At 45.1% G+C, this 17977-nt stretch overlaps 1 protein-coding gene across 1 annotated transcript; it reads left to right on the top strand.

Annotated features, from left to right (window-relative positions):
• Positions 1-4287: 4287 nt before the first annotated feature.
• On the top strand, positions 4288-17977 carry CGREF1 (cell growth regulator with EF-hand domain 1). The gene is made up of 7 exons (XM_063078223.1): positions 4288-4395; positions 4887-5013; positions 14980-15073; positions 16123-16188; positions 16281-16351; positions 16588-16712; positions 16949-17977. The coding sequence occupies exons 3-7, from the start codon at positions 14997-14999 to the stop codon at positions 17408-17410; spliced, it is 801 nt and encodes a 266-aa protein (XP_062934293.1). The 5' UTR covers positions 4288-4395; positions 4887-5013; positions 14980-14996; the 3' UTR covers positions 17411-17977.

The raw sequence follows: 17977 nt of genomic DNA, 5'->3' as shown, positions 1-17977 counted from the left end.
CTTGTGCTGAGGGAGTTCTGACTTCCAGGCTCCTGACTGGCTCCAGCTCCTCTACTTTGGCTAGTTGGCCCATGGGTATGTGCCAGCCCGGCTCATTAGTGCCATGAGCAGCCTCATCAGTCCCCCTGCCACTCACAGTCGCACAAGGACACAGCCACTCCTATGGCGATCTGCTGTGTCACAGAGCACAGCCATTCAGTGACCCTCACACAACTGCTGTCCAAATAGGATACTCCACACTGTCACACAGGTTTCAGCAGCTCAGTGGCGGCATTCCACACACACAGGTTGAAGTCACTCTTGCAGCATCTCTCTATGCTGTCTCATACAACCCCTGCCACAGTCACTGTACAGCAGATAATTTACTCACCACCACCTGTGTACCAAGCAGTTGACATAGATACCTCAGGATACTGTCCCTGTCTTCACTGGGATATAGGCATAAAGTTGTCTATTAGAGCAGAGGCTTTTGACCTTGACTGTAGATTAGAATCATGTGGGAGTTTTAAAAACTACCAGTGCTGAGGCCCCACCCCTGATAGAGTTGGTCTCGAGAGGAGCCTGGGTATCAATATGATATAAAGCTCCCCAGGAGATTCAAATGTGTCATCAGGGTGGAACCCCTGCAATAGACTGAAGTGCTGGACAAGGGAAAGTACTAGCTGCCATGAGAGCACTGCCAGAGTGCCCAAACTTCATGGGGGAGGTGACCAAAAATGAGTAGGAGTTTCCCAAGGAAGTGTTAGGTGGGGAGTGGGAGTACTGTTCCCTCTCCAGGAGAGGGAACAGCATAAGCAAAAGTCTGGAGATAAGCCTCCTTAAAGGAGCCCAAAGAAATTTGCTGTGGCTGGAGCATCTGGTGGTCAAGGACCAGGTTGTGAGCAGCTACATAAAAGATGTTAGAGTGTATCCTAAGGGCAGAGGAAAGCCATCAAAGAGTTTTAAGAAGGAATGGGTGACCTGATCAGTTGGGGTTTAGAAGAATCTTTCAGGCTACTTGGAGAATGGATTGGAGGAGGATAAAAACAGGAGACAGGCTGATAGGGAGATTGTTAACAGAACTCCAGGCATGAAAGATAGCTGCCTGGACTGGGGACAGCCTGGAAGAGGAGTGAAGCTTTAAGAGAGAAGGCAGAATTGACAGGACTTGGTAGTAGGTTGGGGGGGTGGTGCAGAAAGTGGGTATATGGATGACCCCCAGGTTTCTGACTGCACAGATTCGGGGATGTCCATCCCTGGTATAAGGAAACCAGGGTAGGGGATGGTTTGAGGAAGAGGATGATGCATTCAGACTCAGACCTGTAGGGGAGGTGGGGGTGTTGGTAGGTGTTTCAACTGTGTTTTCTTAGATTCTGTAGTTGTCTACTTGGCATCCATTAATCACAGGACCAAACTAATGGCCAGAGCTGTTTACATCTCCCCTGCAATCCAGAGCCCATACACTGAACTACCCACTTTATCTAACTCTCACACACCAAGCCAGTATTTTCACTGCCCTAAATTAACCTAGGGACAGGTACCAGGCAACTAGGAACAGCCCCTATACTCCAGAGCCCGCTGGAATTATTCAAATTAGCCAATCCCAAATTGTTTACTCTGCCCTGCCTTGCTTTTCCCATGGAAACCCCAATAAAGGCTGTGGCCTATGTCTTCCCTGTGCTACTTCCTGCCTCCTGAGTGACACTGGCATCTATCTCCCCATGGCCATGGAAGGCTTGCTGTGCCTCTTGTTTCTAGGGGAACTATGAATAACATTAAACTTTTCTTTCAATGGCATTTACCTCTCCATGTTGTCACTCAGCCACCTTTATAAATTAAGACCCAGGCATAAATCAGTAGGATGTTCAATTCTTGAAGTGGTCTGGGGCTTCAAGATTACAGTTAGAGATTTGGTACTCATCAGCATTTAAATGGTGTATTAGTTTGCAGGGCTGCCATAACAAAGTACCACAAACTGGGTGTCTTAAACAACAGACATTTATTGTCTCATACTTCTGGAGGCTAGCAGTCAAGATCAAGGTGTCAGCAGGGTCCTTCTGAGAGTTGTGAGGGAGAATATGTTTTAAGCCTCTCTCCTAGCTTCTGGTGGTTTGCTGGCAATCTTTGGCAGGCTTGGCGTTCCTTGGCATGTAGAAGCATCACCTTACTACTGCCTTCGTCTTCATATGGTGTTTGTCTTAGTCTGTATGTGCTGCTATAACAAAATACCACTGGGTAATTTATAAATGCCCTGGATTGAAGTGCCCCCCCCTCAAGGTCACTGAAGTTTAAATTTCCACTGTAACTGTTGAGGGTGGGAAATCCTACTATGGTAATTGAAAGGTGGGGTATTGAAGAGATGATTAGATTGTGAGGACCATGCCATAGTGAATGGATTAATAATGGTGGTCAGGGGTGTGGTTCTGAGGACTTTAAAAGGAGAGCATGTGAGAGTCTCTTTCTGCTCTACCATTTCTGCTACGTGAGGTCACTGTCATCACCAACAAGACCTTCACCGGATGTGTTCTCTGGACTTTGGACTTCCCAGCCTCCAAAACTGTAAGCAATAAATTTCGTTTTCTTATAAATTACCCAGTTCCATGTACTTTGTTATAAAACAGAAATGGACTAATACAATAAAAAGCAGACATTTATTTCTCACAGTTTTAGAGGCTGGGAAGTCCAAGATCAAGGCGTTGGCAAGTTTGGTGTCTGGTGAAGGCCTGTTCTCACAGATTATGGTATCTAGGTGTCCTTGTGTGGCAGAAGAGACAGAAGGGCAAGAGAGCAAGGGGAAACCCTCTCTGAAGCCTCTTTTAAAAGGGCATTAATCCATTCATGAGGCTGGAACCCTCATGACTTAATCACTTCCCAAAAGGCCCCACTTCTTAATACCACTGCAGTGGGGATTAAATTTCAACACATAAATTTGGGGGGATAGTCAGACCATAGCAGTGTTTTTCGTGTGTGTGTGCCTGTGTCCAAATTTCCCCTTTTGGTATGGACACCACATTGGATTAGGGGCCCACCCCACTCCAGTTTGACCTCATCTTAATTAATTACATCTGCAATGACCCTATTTCCAAGTAAGGTCACATTCTGAGATGCTAGGGGTTAGGACTTCGACATATGAATTTTTGGAGGACAGAATTCAACCCATAGCAGATAGTGATGGGAGCTCAGTGAGCAGATGAACACTTAAGCAAATGGGGAGTGGAAAGCGAGCCCTGGGGAACTCTGATGCATAAAGAAAACTGAGAAGAAATGGCCAGAGGGAGGAGTGGTGTTGCTGAAACCAGTGGATACCCTGATCCAACGAGGCAGTGGCCAGCAGTGTCACCGCAGGAAGGACAGGATGAGATTGGGCTTGTTCCTGTGATGGATGCTGGTGGGAAGGAGCCGATAGGGAGGGAGGGAGAAGTTGAAGACTCTGAGAGATAAGAGGTCATTCGGAGAACTAAGTCCTTGGGCCAGTGGGGGAGGATGTAGTCTGGAGCCTAGGTGGAGGCTAGTGACTCTGTGATAAAAGTAGGTGGCATTCCATTTGACAACAAAGCTGCATTCACACAACTGCAACATTCTGTGCTGGCACACAACTGCCACCATCGCCTTTCAGATGATACTTTCTCCTGACAACCCCCATCTCTCCCTCCCCGCACACAGAGCCACTCCTCAGTAATGTGCATAGTCACAGTTATACAGTGACACCTTCACGGGAAAACTGCAGTCATGGCTCAGTGTCACTTGAGCATCACAAACAATTCAGGAAGTGTTCACCCAGACCTCCCAATGCATATACTGCTAATACCCTACACTGTCACACACCTGCACGATCAGACACACATCGGATCTACCTTCTCAAGCCCATGCTGTCACACTGCATACACAGTCACACAAAATATCCCCGACAGTGTCACAAATTCCTTATACACACAGCCATGTACACCAGCCTCAATCATGCATGCTAACAGTAGGTTACATTTTATTTTGTCACATGCATCTTGGTCCCTCAGGCAGAGCCAGTGGTACCCACAGCATGGCCACAGTTACACCTGCTTCTCATACACACCGGCCTCACCATCTGTCTCTTTGTGTCTGTCTCTCTAGTTGTGTCTATCTTTGTCTCTGTCTCTCACACACACGCCAGCGTCACCATCCGTCTCTCCCCGTCCCTGTCTCTCTGTGACACACACCCCATCCTCCCGCGGCCTGGGCCCGCAGGGAGGAAGCCTCGTGGACCCGGCTGGGCGCGGCGGCCCTCCCCGCGGCGGCTGGCGCTGGCTCCGCATTCTGCCCGGGCCAGGGCGGTGGCCGCAGCCGGGAGGGCGACGTGGAGCGGCCACGTGGAGCGGCCCGGGGACAGGCGGCGCTGCAGCCGGAGCTCCCTCGCAGCCGGACCCTCAGCCGCCGCAGCAGGTGGGTGCCAGCCCGCCGGGGGTCACAGGGCTGGGCGCCGGGGGCTCAGTCCCCTGCATCGCCTGCATCCCCTGCATCCCCTGCGGCGGGACGCGGCTGGAGCGGCGGCCTCCGGGCGCGCGGGGGAAGAGGTTATCCTCGAGCGGGCAGAGGAAGGGGCTGGAAGGCGAATCCTGCGGCCCCTTGGTCTGATGATGGGGTTCCACCATTCCCCAAGCCTATCCCCCGGGATCGCATTGGTTGCTCCAACAGCCCTGGGGGGAGGGGAGCTGGCAGGACTTTCCTCCTCATCCCACGGGTGAGGAGGTGGCGGACGGGCAGGCCCGAGGGGACGGGCTGGGAGCGCTGAGCTGAGACCCGCTCTCAGGTGGGGGCCCCTTGGGCCGATGGCCACTGCCTCCTTCTTGGTGGGGAGAGGGCGCTGGGAGGCACAGGGGCACCCAAGGGATACATTAAGGGAGAGGATTCAATTCAAAATAACTTCCCAACAGTTAGACTCAGCCAAAATTGGAAGGGATACCCTGTGAGGTGCGAGGCTCCCGTCCTGGAAAGATTCAAGCAGAGGCTGAATGGCCATTTGACAGGGATGCTGTGGATGCGAAGTTACACAAGATGACGGTAAAAGGCCCCTGCCACATCCTAGAGTCTCTGAAATACTCAAGGAGCATCTGCTTGCTGCCAGCTACTTAATCTACACTAATTATCTCATTGCATCCTCCCAAACCCCTGTGAGATATTGTTATCCTCGTGTGTGTGTGTGTGTGTGTGTGTGTGTGTGTGTGTGGCTGGTAGGGGATATAGAAACCCTTGACCTTGGTGGTCTAACACCACACTCTAACCAACTTAGAAACCAGCCAGCATGTTATCCTCATTTTAAAAATGAAGATCCCAGGGCTCAGAGAGGTTAAGACACCTGCATAGATCACACAGTTAGCAATGTCAAAGGCAGGATTTGATGAGAGGTCTAACCCTAAAGCTGGGCTCTCCTCCCATGTGCTGGTTCAAAAGCTTGAAGAAATCTGAGGCGGTGGGGGTGGGGGTGGGGGATCACTATGAATGAGTGAGTGACTGTGTGTGTGAATTATGTGAATAATTTTATTGAATTACATCACAACTGTTAACTAACAGTTATGGTGGCTTTCATATATTTATTGGAGTAGTTATGTTCATGCACACTATAGTTATAGGAATTGGTTAGGAACATTTTTATTTGACAGTCAGTGGTTCCATAACTGCTTTATTTCTGTTGCTTACAAAAGCTTTTGTCAACGCTTAGAAATGTGTAAGCATAAACAAATTCCATTACACCAACCTCGTTACACACATGAGGTGCCTTAGCCTGACTTTCTTTAAACAATGGAGGTGGGTTACTTGTACTAAAAATGTTACAGTTGGAAGTATTACTTAAGAGAATATTACACTAAAAGTCCACATGTCAGCAATTATTTAAATTTTTGAAGTGGACTACAACTGAATGCTAAGGTTGTAAGGAGGGTCCAGGATATTACAGGTTGAGGATGGAACAGTTTGGGCAAAAGCACTAAAAAGTGAAGTGAAAATTATTTTAAAAGACTCGAGTAACCCCTCTGTTTGATGCAGAGTGTTAGTGTGCTGGAGCACTGGAAGGTGTGTCAAAGGTACTTTGACATCTGATTGGAGGAGGCCTTGAATGACCAGGTGAGGACTCTGGACTGTAATAGAAATAGGGATCCATTGAAGGTTTTGGAGCTGTGAAGTTCTAGCAAAGGAAGATTTATCTGATGTGGGTATGGAGGATTCTTTAAATGGAGAAGTTAGTGAGGATAACTAACTTACCCAAGGTCACGAGACAGTCAGAGGTGGAGATGGGGTTTGAAAGTAGGACCAACTGGTTCCAAAGCTCTGTTCTCTGCCCACTAAACATATTGAATAGTTACATAGATGAGGGACACATAGGACAAGAGGAGGAGAGTGATAGTAATTCATGTGGGTAGGGCCCAGGACCAGGTACATAATTTGCAGGGTCCAGTGCAGAAATGATTTAGAGTTTCAAGAGGGTGAGAGGGAAGCATTAGACTAAGCACAGGGCCCGTCTGAGAGCAGGGCCCTGTGTGACTGCACAGGTCGCACACCCATGAAGCCAGCCCCTACGGGATTGGTGTTCCAATTACTGTGGCAACTTAACAAACCTCAAAACTTAGCAGCTTAAAAGGATAATGTTGATTTCAGTCGCGAGTGCAGTCTTTCCGCTCCATTCAGTGTTGACCGGGGCAGCTCAAAGGCTGGGGGTTGGAACAATCTCAGGTTTGCTCTCACTTGTCTGTCATTGGGCTGGGAAGATTCAAGCATCTGGAGGCTCCTCAGGCATCTCTATTTCTATGTGGTTTCTCTACATGGTCTCTCCAGCATGGCAGCTTCAGCGACTCCAGACTTCTTCCGTGGTGGCTGAAGGCTCCAGAGATGCATGTCTGCATGTCAAAAGAGGGAGAGGAGAGAGAGTGGGGTGTGGGGCAATGGCATGGAGAGAATCATAACTGGGCGTAAGCTATGTCACTTTTATGACCCGAACATGGAAGTCACATAGCATCACTTCAGCTGTTCATTAGAAGAGAGTGACTAAGTCCAAATCATATACCAGAGGAAGCAAACTAGACTCCAGATTTTGTGGGAAGGAATGTCAAATAATTTATGGATATTTTTAAAACCACCACAGCTGGCCTAATGGGTGAGTGGATTAGTGGGGTCTGAGGGGAGCTTCCCCTTTACACCTGAACTACTACCTCCAGAGACTCATTCTTTGGAGCTCACGAATGTTCCCTCTTAAAAGGCAACTTGTTAGTGGATGATAACACACTAAGCCTGGATGATAAGTTTTGACAGCTCTGCGGGATTTAAATTACTCCAGTGCCTCCTGTCGGCCTAGGTCCTGGCAGTGAACAGATGGGGAGGAGAAAGTAATTTGAGGGGATCCAGAGGGGAAGACCAGAAGGGTGTGTGTGTGTGAAGCCACTGCAGAGCAGTGCAGGAAAACTTTTGGGAGAAAAAGGCCTTATTTGTCACTTCATGTTACACGTTTTCAGTCATTTAACCCTTACGCAGCCCTGCGAGAGGTGCTCCCGTCAGCCCCAGGATACAGGTGGAGAACCTGGAACTGAAAAGCCACACACTAGTGAGTGGCAGAGCATGGATTTGAACTCAGGCAACCTGAGGTTAGGGCCCATGACCCTAAACTTTGCGCTGTACCACCTATTCCGTAGCAATTCTGTTTCTGTTTGTCTTTTAATCGTTATAACATTTGTATCTTTTCCTACTTACATATTTGCAAGCTTTAAGGAGGAAAAAGAGTAAATAATTCTACCTTACGCTATCAGCTTACTGATAAGATAGTGCCTCACATATAGTAGGTGCTCAATAAATATTGAAGAAATGGACAATGTTTATCCTTATTCTACAAACTTATATTTACATCTGCCTTCCCTACAGATGCTTGCCCTCCTTGCCTTTGTTATCTGGCACCTGCTGATGCTTCCCATGTATTCTCTGTGGCATCCAGCCTGGGGTCCATACCTTCTGGCATTCTCCATCTGGCCTCTTCTGGCCAGCTGGACCTCTCAGCCATTAGCACCCCTCCTTCCACCTTAGAGACTGGAACCATCAGCTGACCCCCTACCCCCTTCTTTGCATGAGCAGCATTCAGGATACAAAGAGCTAGGTGAGGTGGCCCTCCAGCCATTCCCCTAGACCCTCCTTCCACCGCTGCTTCCTGACCATTCAGGCACCCTGTGGGCAGGGTCTTCTCTCTAACCTTCCTGGAAACAAAGCACATGTCTCTGCAGTTCTTGGCTTTCCATTCGGTACCCAGAGGGTTTCCAGTGAGATTTCTGTCTTTTACCCGCTGCTGAGGTCCAGGTGGTGGTGAGCCCCACCCTTTGGGGACCCAGATAGCCTCCAAACTCTAGCTGCATTCCCTCCAGGCCTCTATCACTTGTCTCCTCAAACTTGATGTATGCTGTCTTTCATGATACAGAAGTTTAAACTTCTGATATACAGTCAGCCTTCCATATCCGTGGGTTCAGTGGCTGTGAGTTCAACCAGCCGTGAATCAAAAATATTCAGGAAAAGAGGGCTGGCCCGTGGCTCACTTGGGAGAGTATGGTGCTGCTAACACCACGGCCACAGGTTCGGATCCCTATATAGGGTTGGCTGGTTGGCTCACTTGGAGAGCGTGGTGCTGACAACACCAAGTCAAGGGTAAAGATCCCCTTACCGGTCATCTTTTTAATTAAAAAAAAAAAAAAAATCAGAAAAAAAAGATTGTGTCTGAACTGGACATATAACGACTTTTTTCCTTTTCATTATTACCTAAACAATGCAGTATAACAACTGTTTACATAGCATTTACATTGTATTAGGTATTATAAGTAATCTAGAGATGATTTAAGGTATATGGGAGGATGTGTGTTGGTTATATGCAGATACCTTGCCATTTTATATCATGGCTTGAGCATCTACAGATTTTGGTATCCGTGGGAGGTCCTGGAACCAATCCCCCATGGACACCAAGGGATAACTGTACTCAGATCTGCCCATTTTTTTTTTTTAAAACTTCTGAATTTAGGATTATTTATCATTTTTAATAGCTCTATCCTATAATATGATTTGCTTAGCCATTGCCTAAACATTAGACATTCAGGTTGTTTACATTTATTTGACTAATGTTAATAGCACAGCTATAAATATCTTTATAGGTTCTTTTCTATTTGTATTCTTCCTTATGTAATCCCCAAGACGATATTGTTGGGTCAGAGTTTTATGGCAATTAATACATATTTGCAGATTGCTCTTTAAAAAGAGTTCATGTCTGGCTGGTTAGCTCACTTGGTTAGAGCACAGTGGTGATAACACCAAGGTCAAGGGTTTGGATCTCCTTACCAGCCAGCCAGCAAAAAAACCAAAACAACAACAAAAAAATAAGAACAGTTCAGGTTTATACTTCCAAAAGCAATATAAGTTAATACTCACTGATTCAATTTCTTAAATGGTCACAGGACTATTAAAGTCTGCTATTATTCTTTGCATTAGTTTTGCTATTGTTTTGCTGGGAAATTGGCCATATCCTCTAAGTTCTTAAATCTCTGCTATTTCTGTAGTTATATCTCCATTTTCATTCCTAATATTGTTTGTGTTTTTTCTTTTTGTTCTTAATAAAAATTGTCAAAGGTTTTTGTCTATTTTTTTCAGTCTTTTTAAAGAAACAACACTTGTTTGGCTCTGTGGCTTCTCTCTATCATATTTTTAATTTCGACTATTTTTTATTATTTCATTTCTTTTAATTTTTAAAGTTTATTTTGTTTTACTACTTTCTTGAGTTGGAAGCATAACTCATTAATTTTTAGCCTTTCTTCTAATGTAAGCTTTTCGGTCGGTACATCTTCCCTCTAACACTGCTTTAGCTGTATATATTGTTTTGAAGTATATCTTTCCAGTATTATCCAGTTCTCAGTATTTAACAGTTTCCATTATAATTTTCTTCTTTGATCCATATGTAAGCATGCTTTTAAAGCTTTCAAACATGAGATACTTTACATCGTCTTTGTATTGACTTCTAACGTAGTTGCATTTAGTCATATAACATAGCGTGAGACTAATTCTTTTATTCCTTGAGCCATACTCTCTCTGCTCTACTACTTGTCAGTTTTTATAAATGTTCCATATGTGCTTGAGAAGAGTGTGTATTTGCTAAGCGATTGAAGTGGGTTTCTATATGTGCTCATTAGCTCAAGCTTATTAAATGTTTTCCTCAAATTTTCTACATTCTTACCAATTTTTAGTCTGCTTGATATTTTAAATACTGAATGAGATATGTTAAATTCTCCCAACATAATGGCATATTACATTCTTCTCCTTGTAGTTATGCCAGTTTTTGTTTTAGATATTTTGAGGCTATGTTACTAGGTGCACACAAATTCAGAATTATTATATCTTCCTAGGGGATTAAACTTTTTCTCATTTTGTAATGGGCCCTGTTTTATCTCTAATAATGCTTTTCACCTGAAAGTCTGTTTTGTCTGATGTCAATAAAGCTATACCAGCTTTCTTTTGACTAGTATTGCTTTTTTTCATTCTTTTACTTTTAACCTTTCTGGGTCTTCACTATTTAGTTAATCTCTTGAAAACTAGATATAACTGTTTTTTGTTTTATATACTTTTTGATAATCTCTGTTTCTTAGCCAATGAGTTTACACAACTCATATTTATTATGATTAGTGATATACTTTGATTTATTGCTACCATCTTATTTTATGCGTTCTATTTCTCTTCCTTATCTTTTATTTTAATTTTTTTGTTTCTTCTCTTTTCCTGCCTGCCTTTGAATTAATTTTTTAAAAAATTCTATGCCTTTTTTTGTCTACTGTTTTAGGTTACACATTGCTTTTCTGTTTTTTTAGTGGTTATCTTTAAATTTTTAACATGCATATTTAACAAAGTTAATCAGTAGTTCAGACCACCTTCCCCCCCATATATTAATATAATTCTCTTTGTTTAACAGTCTATGTTTGTTTAGATTTACCCACATATTTTATGATTTCTTTGCTCAGCATTTTTCCTTGCATTTCAAACCTTCCTTCTGGGATCCTTTTCCTGAAATATATTCCTTAGAATTTTATTTAATAAAGGCATGCTGGTGGTGAATTCTCTAAGTTGTTCATCTGAAATTGTTTTCATTTCACCTCATTCTTGAAAGATGATTTTTCTGAGAATAGAATTTTTGAATGGCAATTTTCCCCCTCTCTGAACACATTGAAATACTATATTACTATATTATAATAGAGCATCACTGTTGCTGTGGAGAAATCTGCTGTCAATCTAATTACTTTTCCCCTGAGATAATTTGTCTTTTCTTTCTGACTGCTTTTACCATCTTTTCTTTTTCTTGGTGTTCTATAGTTTCAGAGCAATAGGTTTAGGTGTATATTTTTGTTTATTTAATCTGTGTGGGATTGTTGGGCTTCCTGGATTGGAATACTAGTGTTTTGCAACCTACTGGAAAAGTATGTGACTATTATTTCTTCAAATACTGCTTTTATCCAGTTTAAGTATTATCTCTTCCATCCTTCATTTCACTGAACATTCTTTGTTTTATATTTTCTATGTCTTTGACTCAATGAATGCATTCTGGATAATTTATTCAACTCTATTTTCCAGTTCATTAATTCTCATATCGGCTGTGTCTAATCTATTTAACTCACCCATTGCATTTTTTAAATCAGTCTTTTATTTCTAAAAGTTAGATTTGCTTCTTCTTCAAATCTTCTTGGTCATTTTTTATGCTCTCTTATTTCTTTCTCATAGTTTCAAGCCTCCCTTTAAATTTCTTAAAACCTATTAAATATACCTACTTTATATTCCTTGTGTGATAATTCCAATATCTGTCATTCTTACAAGTCTGGTTGTGCCTGTTACTCTTCTGCTGGCTCTTACTCACAGTGCCTTATTTCCTTGTATGTTTATGGCTTTTTGGCCGTGAGTTCATGTTCCATGAAACTTTACCTATGGAAATTCTTTTTTTCCTTTTTTGGCAGCTGGACCGTACAGGGATCAAACCCCTGACCTTGGTGTTATCAGTACCACACTCTAACAAACTCAGCTAACTGGCCAGCCCAGTAGAATTTCTTTGAGGCCTGGATTGGAGTTGAGTTCTTCCAGAGAAAGTGTACGTTTTCCTCTGTCAGTCAAGTGGGGAATCTGTCAACCAGGTACCATTTCATAGTAAGTAATCTTCTTTAGGTTTTCTGAACCATACTGGTAGCATTAATTCAGGCCTCAAACCCACATCAGAGAGGGCTTATTACAGATTCACAGGAAGATTTTTTTCTCCCTTTTACCCAGCACCAAGATAGGCAAGATTCTTTGCTGCCCTTCATAGCAAATATACTTTCTGTTCACACTTATATTGAGAATATAGCTGCTTGGAATCCCAACTTTATGTGGGGAATCTACTATGAGAGTATTTCAAAAAGTTCATGGAAAGATTCATATTTTATTTATTAATTAATTTATTTGTTATTGGAACATAGTTGATTGTATACATCTGTGGGGTACAGCATTGAATATCAATACCTGTGTGCAATATGTGATGATCAAATCAGGATAATTAGTATATTCTTCATTATACAATGTAATCGATTTTTGTGGCCCTTTACCAGTTCCTCCCTTTCCCCCATCCCCCTCTTCCTTTCCTATCTCTGATAACCTCAGTTCTGTTTTCTTTTAAATGTTCAATGTATTGTTGTAATTGTTGTATCCTTCTTTCTTTTTTTATTTGCTTATTTATTTTTTATTAGCCCCACATATAAGTGAGGACATGTAGTATTTTTCTTTCCGTGCCTGACTTATTTCACTTAACATAATTTTCTCTAAGTTCATCCATGTTGCCACGAATGGCAATATTTCATTCTTTTTTGTAGCAGAGTAGTATTCCACTGTATAAATATACCACATTTTCCTCATCCAGTCATCTGATGATAGACATTTAAGTTGGTTCCAATGCTTGGCTATTGTAAACAGCGCTGCAATAAACATGGGAGTGCAGGTACCCCTTTGACATGATGATTTCCATTCCTTTGGATATATACCCAGCAGTGGGATAGCCGGATCATATGGCAGTTCTATCTGTAGTTGTTTGAGGAACCTCCATACCATTTTCCATAATGGCTGCAGCATTGTACAGTCCCACCAACAGTGTAGGAGTGTTCCCTTTTCCCCACATCCTCGTCAGCACTTGTTATTCTCTGTCGTTTTGGTAACAGCCAGTCTAACTGCAGTGAGATGATATCTCAACGTGGTTTTGATTTGCATTTCCCAGATGCTGAATGATGTTGAGCATTTTTTCATGTGTCTGTTGGCCATTCGTATATCTTCCTTTGAGAAATGCCTATTCAGCTCCTTTGCCCATTTTTTAATTGGGTTACTTGTTTTTTTACTGTTAAGTTATTTGAGTTCCTTGTATATTCTGGATATCAATCCTTTGTCGGATGCATACTTCGCAAATATTTTTTCCCACTCTGTAGGTTGTCTTTTCACTCTGTTAATTGTTTCTTTTGCTGTGCAGAAGCATTTTATTTGATATAATCCCATTTGTTTATTTTTCCTTTTGTTGCCTGTGCTTTTGGGATTGTATTCATAAAGTGTTTGCCCAGTCCTACTTCCTGAAGTGTTTCCCCTATGTTTTATTTTAGGAATTTCATAGTTTCAGGATGTATATTTAATTATTTAATGCATTTTGAGTTGATTTTGGTATATGGTGAGAGGTACGGGTCCAGTTTCATTCTTCTACATATGGATGTCTAGTTTTCCCAGCACCATTTATTGAAGAGGCAACCTTTTCCCCAATGAATGTTCTTTTAATTCTATTTTTCCATCAACTTTTTGAAGTACTCTCATATTCGTCTCTTCATATTGGGTGGGCCCAGGCTTTAACTCTGGTTCCTCTCTTGCACACAGCGCCCAAACTGACAGCTCAAGTTCACCTGGGTTTGGTTTGTCTTGACAGATACTCTTAAAGCAAAAGCTAATGTCAAGCTCACTTTTCCCCCAGATTCCTGTCTTCACTGTGCTTTTGTACTCTGAGAACTTCTTGCCAACTCAATGAAAGTAACTACAACGTTGGATAAAAATAGAAAGTATCTTTTCAAAAGCATTGAGTTGGCAAGAAACCCTCAGAGTACAAAAGCACACCTATGGAGATCTGGATGTTTTTCTGTATCACCGTTCGCTGGGCTGCGTCCCTTTGGGCTTCACATTGGTGTAGAGATCTCATTTGCAACCGCAGACCTTGAATGGGCCCAAGTCCTTGTCTTCTCTCTTGGGCACAACTAAAACCCAAGGATCTAATTTGCCAGCCAATATTGGTGAACAACTTTAGGGTAGCTGTGGCTTCAGTATCCTTTTGGCTGCTGGGGCTTAGAGACACCAACACACTGCGGGTATTCACTATATATGTTGGGGCCAATCGTGTGCATAGAAAAACGAAGACAGGTTCTGTGACTCTCAGTAGATTCGCTTTCTTGTGGACTTTCATGTTTTGCTGCTTCTTCCTCTAGGCAGGATTTTTGTTTATCTTCCTGTTAGCCAGATACTCACCTGCTGTACCCCTCATCTCTCAGGAAACTGATGTCCAGCCTAACAGTGGCTCTAAACCTTATTAGGGTTATGGTACTCTTGGAGAATCTGGTCTTTTCCTTAACTCTCTGAGCCCCTTTCCATCTGTAAAATGAACGGGCAGAACTAGATCAGACATACTTAAGCAGCACTTCCCTGCGCACCTCAGGGGTGACAGGCACAAAGGGAATGGGGTGTGGGAGGGGCTTCTGCGCCCAGCGCTGCTTCCACCACAGCAGGTCTGCTTTTATGTGCCTTGTGTTCTGCAGCTGGAATAAGATTTACTTTCAGCAAGGTTCTGTGGGGGATCACTGATGTCCATGTGTGAGGCTTCCCTGGGCCACAGGTAGAGACAGGGAGAAAAGGTGTTTCTGTCTAACCCAACCGATCCCCCACACTGTGGCAGACACCCCTTTCCCCCTGACCCCCTAATTCTGTTCCTAGTTCCAGTTCCAGGAAGGATGTTTCCTTCGGTGATGAGAGTGTTAATGCTGTTGCTACCCCTGGGTCACGCTGCTCCCAGGGATGGAGTCACAAGGTAAATGGGGTTGCGGGGCAGGGCTGAAGGCTGGGAACAGGGAGAGTCTCTGGAGAATCCAAGGGTGTGGTGGGCCCCTCTGGGAGGCAGCTGTCTGGAGTGTAGGCTCCCTGATCTCTGTATCCTCTTACCCCAACCTCCTGCCTTGTGCCACAAAGTGGGCCCTCAATGCTGGACCCATTTGGAAAGTGGGAGCTCAGCTCCAGTGCGGTGTGAAGCATAGGGAAGAAGCTACGGGCCAGGGAAGGCGCCGCCGTCCTCTTACAAAGACCTTAGAGTGGGAACTCCAAAGAAACAGAGATCATCAGCGTATCATTTCTATTTTACTTGAATACCTTTCTGGAGGTTTTATTAATACTGGGCAGCGGGTATGCTGGGAAGGAGGAGAGACAGACAAGGCAGAGCCGCAAGGGCTGGCAGCAGCGACAACAGTTGCTGTGGCAACTCCTGCCGGCTCGCTGGCATCTCAGGTCTGCATTGATTTGGGCAAACAGGCAGCCCTGCCCAGAACTGGGAGCACATTTTGAGTTTTAAAGACTGACAAAGAGACCCTGAGCAGATTGAAACCCCAAACCAACATATATGCCCTCTGCTTGAAAAAGTAAGTCAATTTTATGTCATGGAGCAAATTAGGTTTGTATAAAACCGGGCAGTGCTGCCAGGCTCAGCTGGAGACCCGCGCCTCGGCTCCCAGCATTGAAGGAGAGGGGTTGCCCTGAACCACACTGTCCTGCCACTTGCTGGGCTGTTTTCATGGGTTTCCAACTTGTGTCTACTAGGTGTGGCGTCATGCGGCCTCTACCCAACCTGATGTTTTATTTGGGTTTTCACTTAAAGTCTAAGTTAGACAGGCACAAAAAGAGTCTGAAAGAGTAAGGTTCTGCTTCCAAGAGACCAGAGGGCCTCCTTGCAAGGTTTTTGGGAATTTGGGGGAGTAACTCCCTTGGGTCTGGGGAGAGAACTCTGCCAGGAGATTGGGTGTGGAAGGCTGGTAGGCTGGGCCCTCAGGGAAGCTCCTTGCAAGGCTGGTCCTTCCCTCCCTCCTCCAGGCTGGATCCTGAAGTGCAGCATCACCTCCTGCCCAACCCCTTCCAGCCAGGCCAGGAGCAGCTCCGGTGAGTGGGCTGGCCTGGGGGCCTTCGTTGAGTAGGTCAGGCCTGGGCTGCAGACTGGCCTCTCATGGGCTGATTTTCTACTTTTCTGACAGACTTCTGCAGAGCTACCTAAAGGGACTAGAGAGGATGGAAGAGGAGCCAGAGCACATGAGCCGAGAGCAGGGTGAGGGGCTGGGCCAACGGGGCCAGTGGACGGGAGGCTCAGGGCAACCAGAGCCAGGACTGACCTCTGGACACCCACTGATGCCTCCCTTCACCACCTGCCCCTGGATGTCTCTTGCTTTTTTTTTTTTTTTTGGTTGCTGGCTGGTATGGGGATCTGAACCCTTGACGTTGGTGTTACAACACCATGCTCTAACCAACCTGGATGCTTCTACTAACCCAGCTTCTCCTCTTTAGTTCTTCTCTACCTCTTTGCTCTCCATGACTATGACCAGAGTGGACAGCTGGATGGCTTGGAGCTGTTGTCCATGTTGACAGCAGCTCTGGCCCCTGGAGCTGCTAACTCTCCTACCACCAGCCCGGTAAGTTCTGCTGGATGGGGAGCCCCCTTCTCCCATGAAGGAGATCGGGCTCCTTGGGGCTTTGGTATTTTCTTCATCATGACTCTTTTGGTGAGTCCCCTGTAAAAGGAGAGCTCAGAGCCTGCATAGCAAGGATGTGGGGGAAGATGGTAGTGGGGAAGGTGTTGGGGAGGGTCAAGGCTCCTGGGAACATCTCCGGTCATTGGAGACCCCACAGTGACTCTGTGCTTTCACAGGTGATCCTGGTAGTGGACAAGGTGCTCGAGACCCAGGACCTGAATGGGGACGGGCTCATGACTCCTGCAGAGCTCATCAACTTCCCAGGAGAGGCCCTCAGGCATGCAGAGGCCAGAGAGCCCCTTGCTCCAGCTCCCCAAGAGCCACTAGCTGTTGGAAGGCAGTCTCTGTTAGCTAAAAGCCCCCTAAGACAGGAAACACAGGAAGTCCTCGGTCCCAGAGAAGAAGCTGGGGAACAGGTAGAGGCCAGAAGGGAGTCCTTGGAGCCTGTACAGGAGGGTGGGGGTCAGCTGGAGGCTGAAGGAGATGCCCCAGGTCCTGGAGGGAAGGCTGGGGGACAAACAGAGATCAGGGACAATGGAGAGGCAGCCAAGGAACTTCCAGGGGAAACACTGGTGTCTAAGAACACCCCAGATGAGTTTGAGGTTCATGCTATTCAACTGGAAAATGATGAGATATAAACCTTGAGGACAAAGGTCTGCACTCCTCAAAGTCTCAGTGTCCAGAGGGTGGATTATGGGTGTTCAGACGAGGACCACCTCTATGTCCCCTTTCTAGCTCCAGTGGTGGAAGGTCATTCTGTGCAGCTCAGGGAGACCCTAAGTTGACAGGGAGCTTTAGGGCCCAGAAAACCAATAAAGAACTGATTGAATTCATCCCCCTGGGCCATCTCTCACCAGTCCAGCCTACTCAGACCCCCTCAGGGGCACAGGGGTTGGGGAACAGACAGTCCTCTTGGAAGGACAGGGATTCAGCTTTCCCAGTGTTTCCAGGCCGGTGGTGCTGAGATAGCAGTCTACAGTGCTAGCTACAGCCAGCTGCAGACAACCCCAGGAAGAAAAGCTCAGTCTATCCCTGGGACCGAAACACTCTCCCATTCCCCCTTTACCTGGTGTTCAGACACCCCATGACCTCCTGCAGCTCGTGGCAGATGGTCCCCATCACCCTTTCCCCTCACCCAGTAATATTAATAACAACTATCATTTGTTGTTATTAATATTAATATGAGAGCCTAATATATACACCAA

The sequence above is a fragment of the Cynocephalus volans genome, chromosome 14, assembly GCF_027409185.1.
Source record: "Cynocephalus volans isolate mCynVol1 chromosome 14, mCynVol1.pri, whole genome shotgun sequence".
Classification (NCBI taxonomy): Eukaryota; Metazoa; Chordata; class Mammalia; order Dermoptera; family Cynocephalidae; genus Cynocephalus; species Cynocephalus volans.
The sequence above is the reverse complement of the archived record's forward strand: the minus strand, read 5'-3'. Positions and strand labels throughout refer to the sequence as shown.

Excerpts from the sequence above, each read along its gene's own strand:
- CGREF1 (XM_063078223.1), top strand. The coding sequence starts at position 14,997 with ATGTTTCCTTCGGTGATGAGAGTGTTAATGCTGTTGCTACCCCTGGGT. Across the intron at positions 16,189-16,280 it reads CCAGGCCAGGAGCAGCTCCG|ACTTCTGCAGAGCTACCTAA; the intron begins GTGAGTGGGCTG and ends CTTTTCTGACAG. Across the intron at positions 16,352-16,587 it reads GCACATGAGCCGAGAGCAGG|TTCTTCTCTACCTCTTTGCT; the intron begins GTGAGGGGCTGG and ends TCTCCTCTTTAG.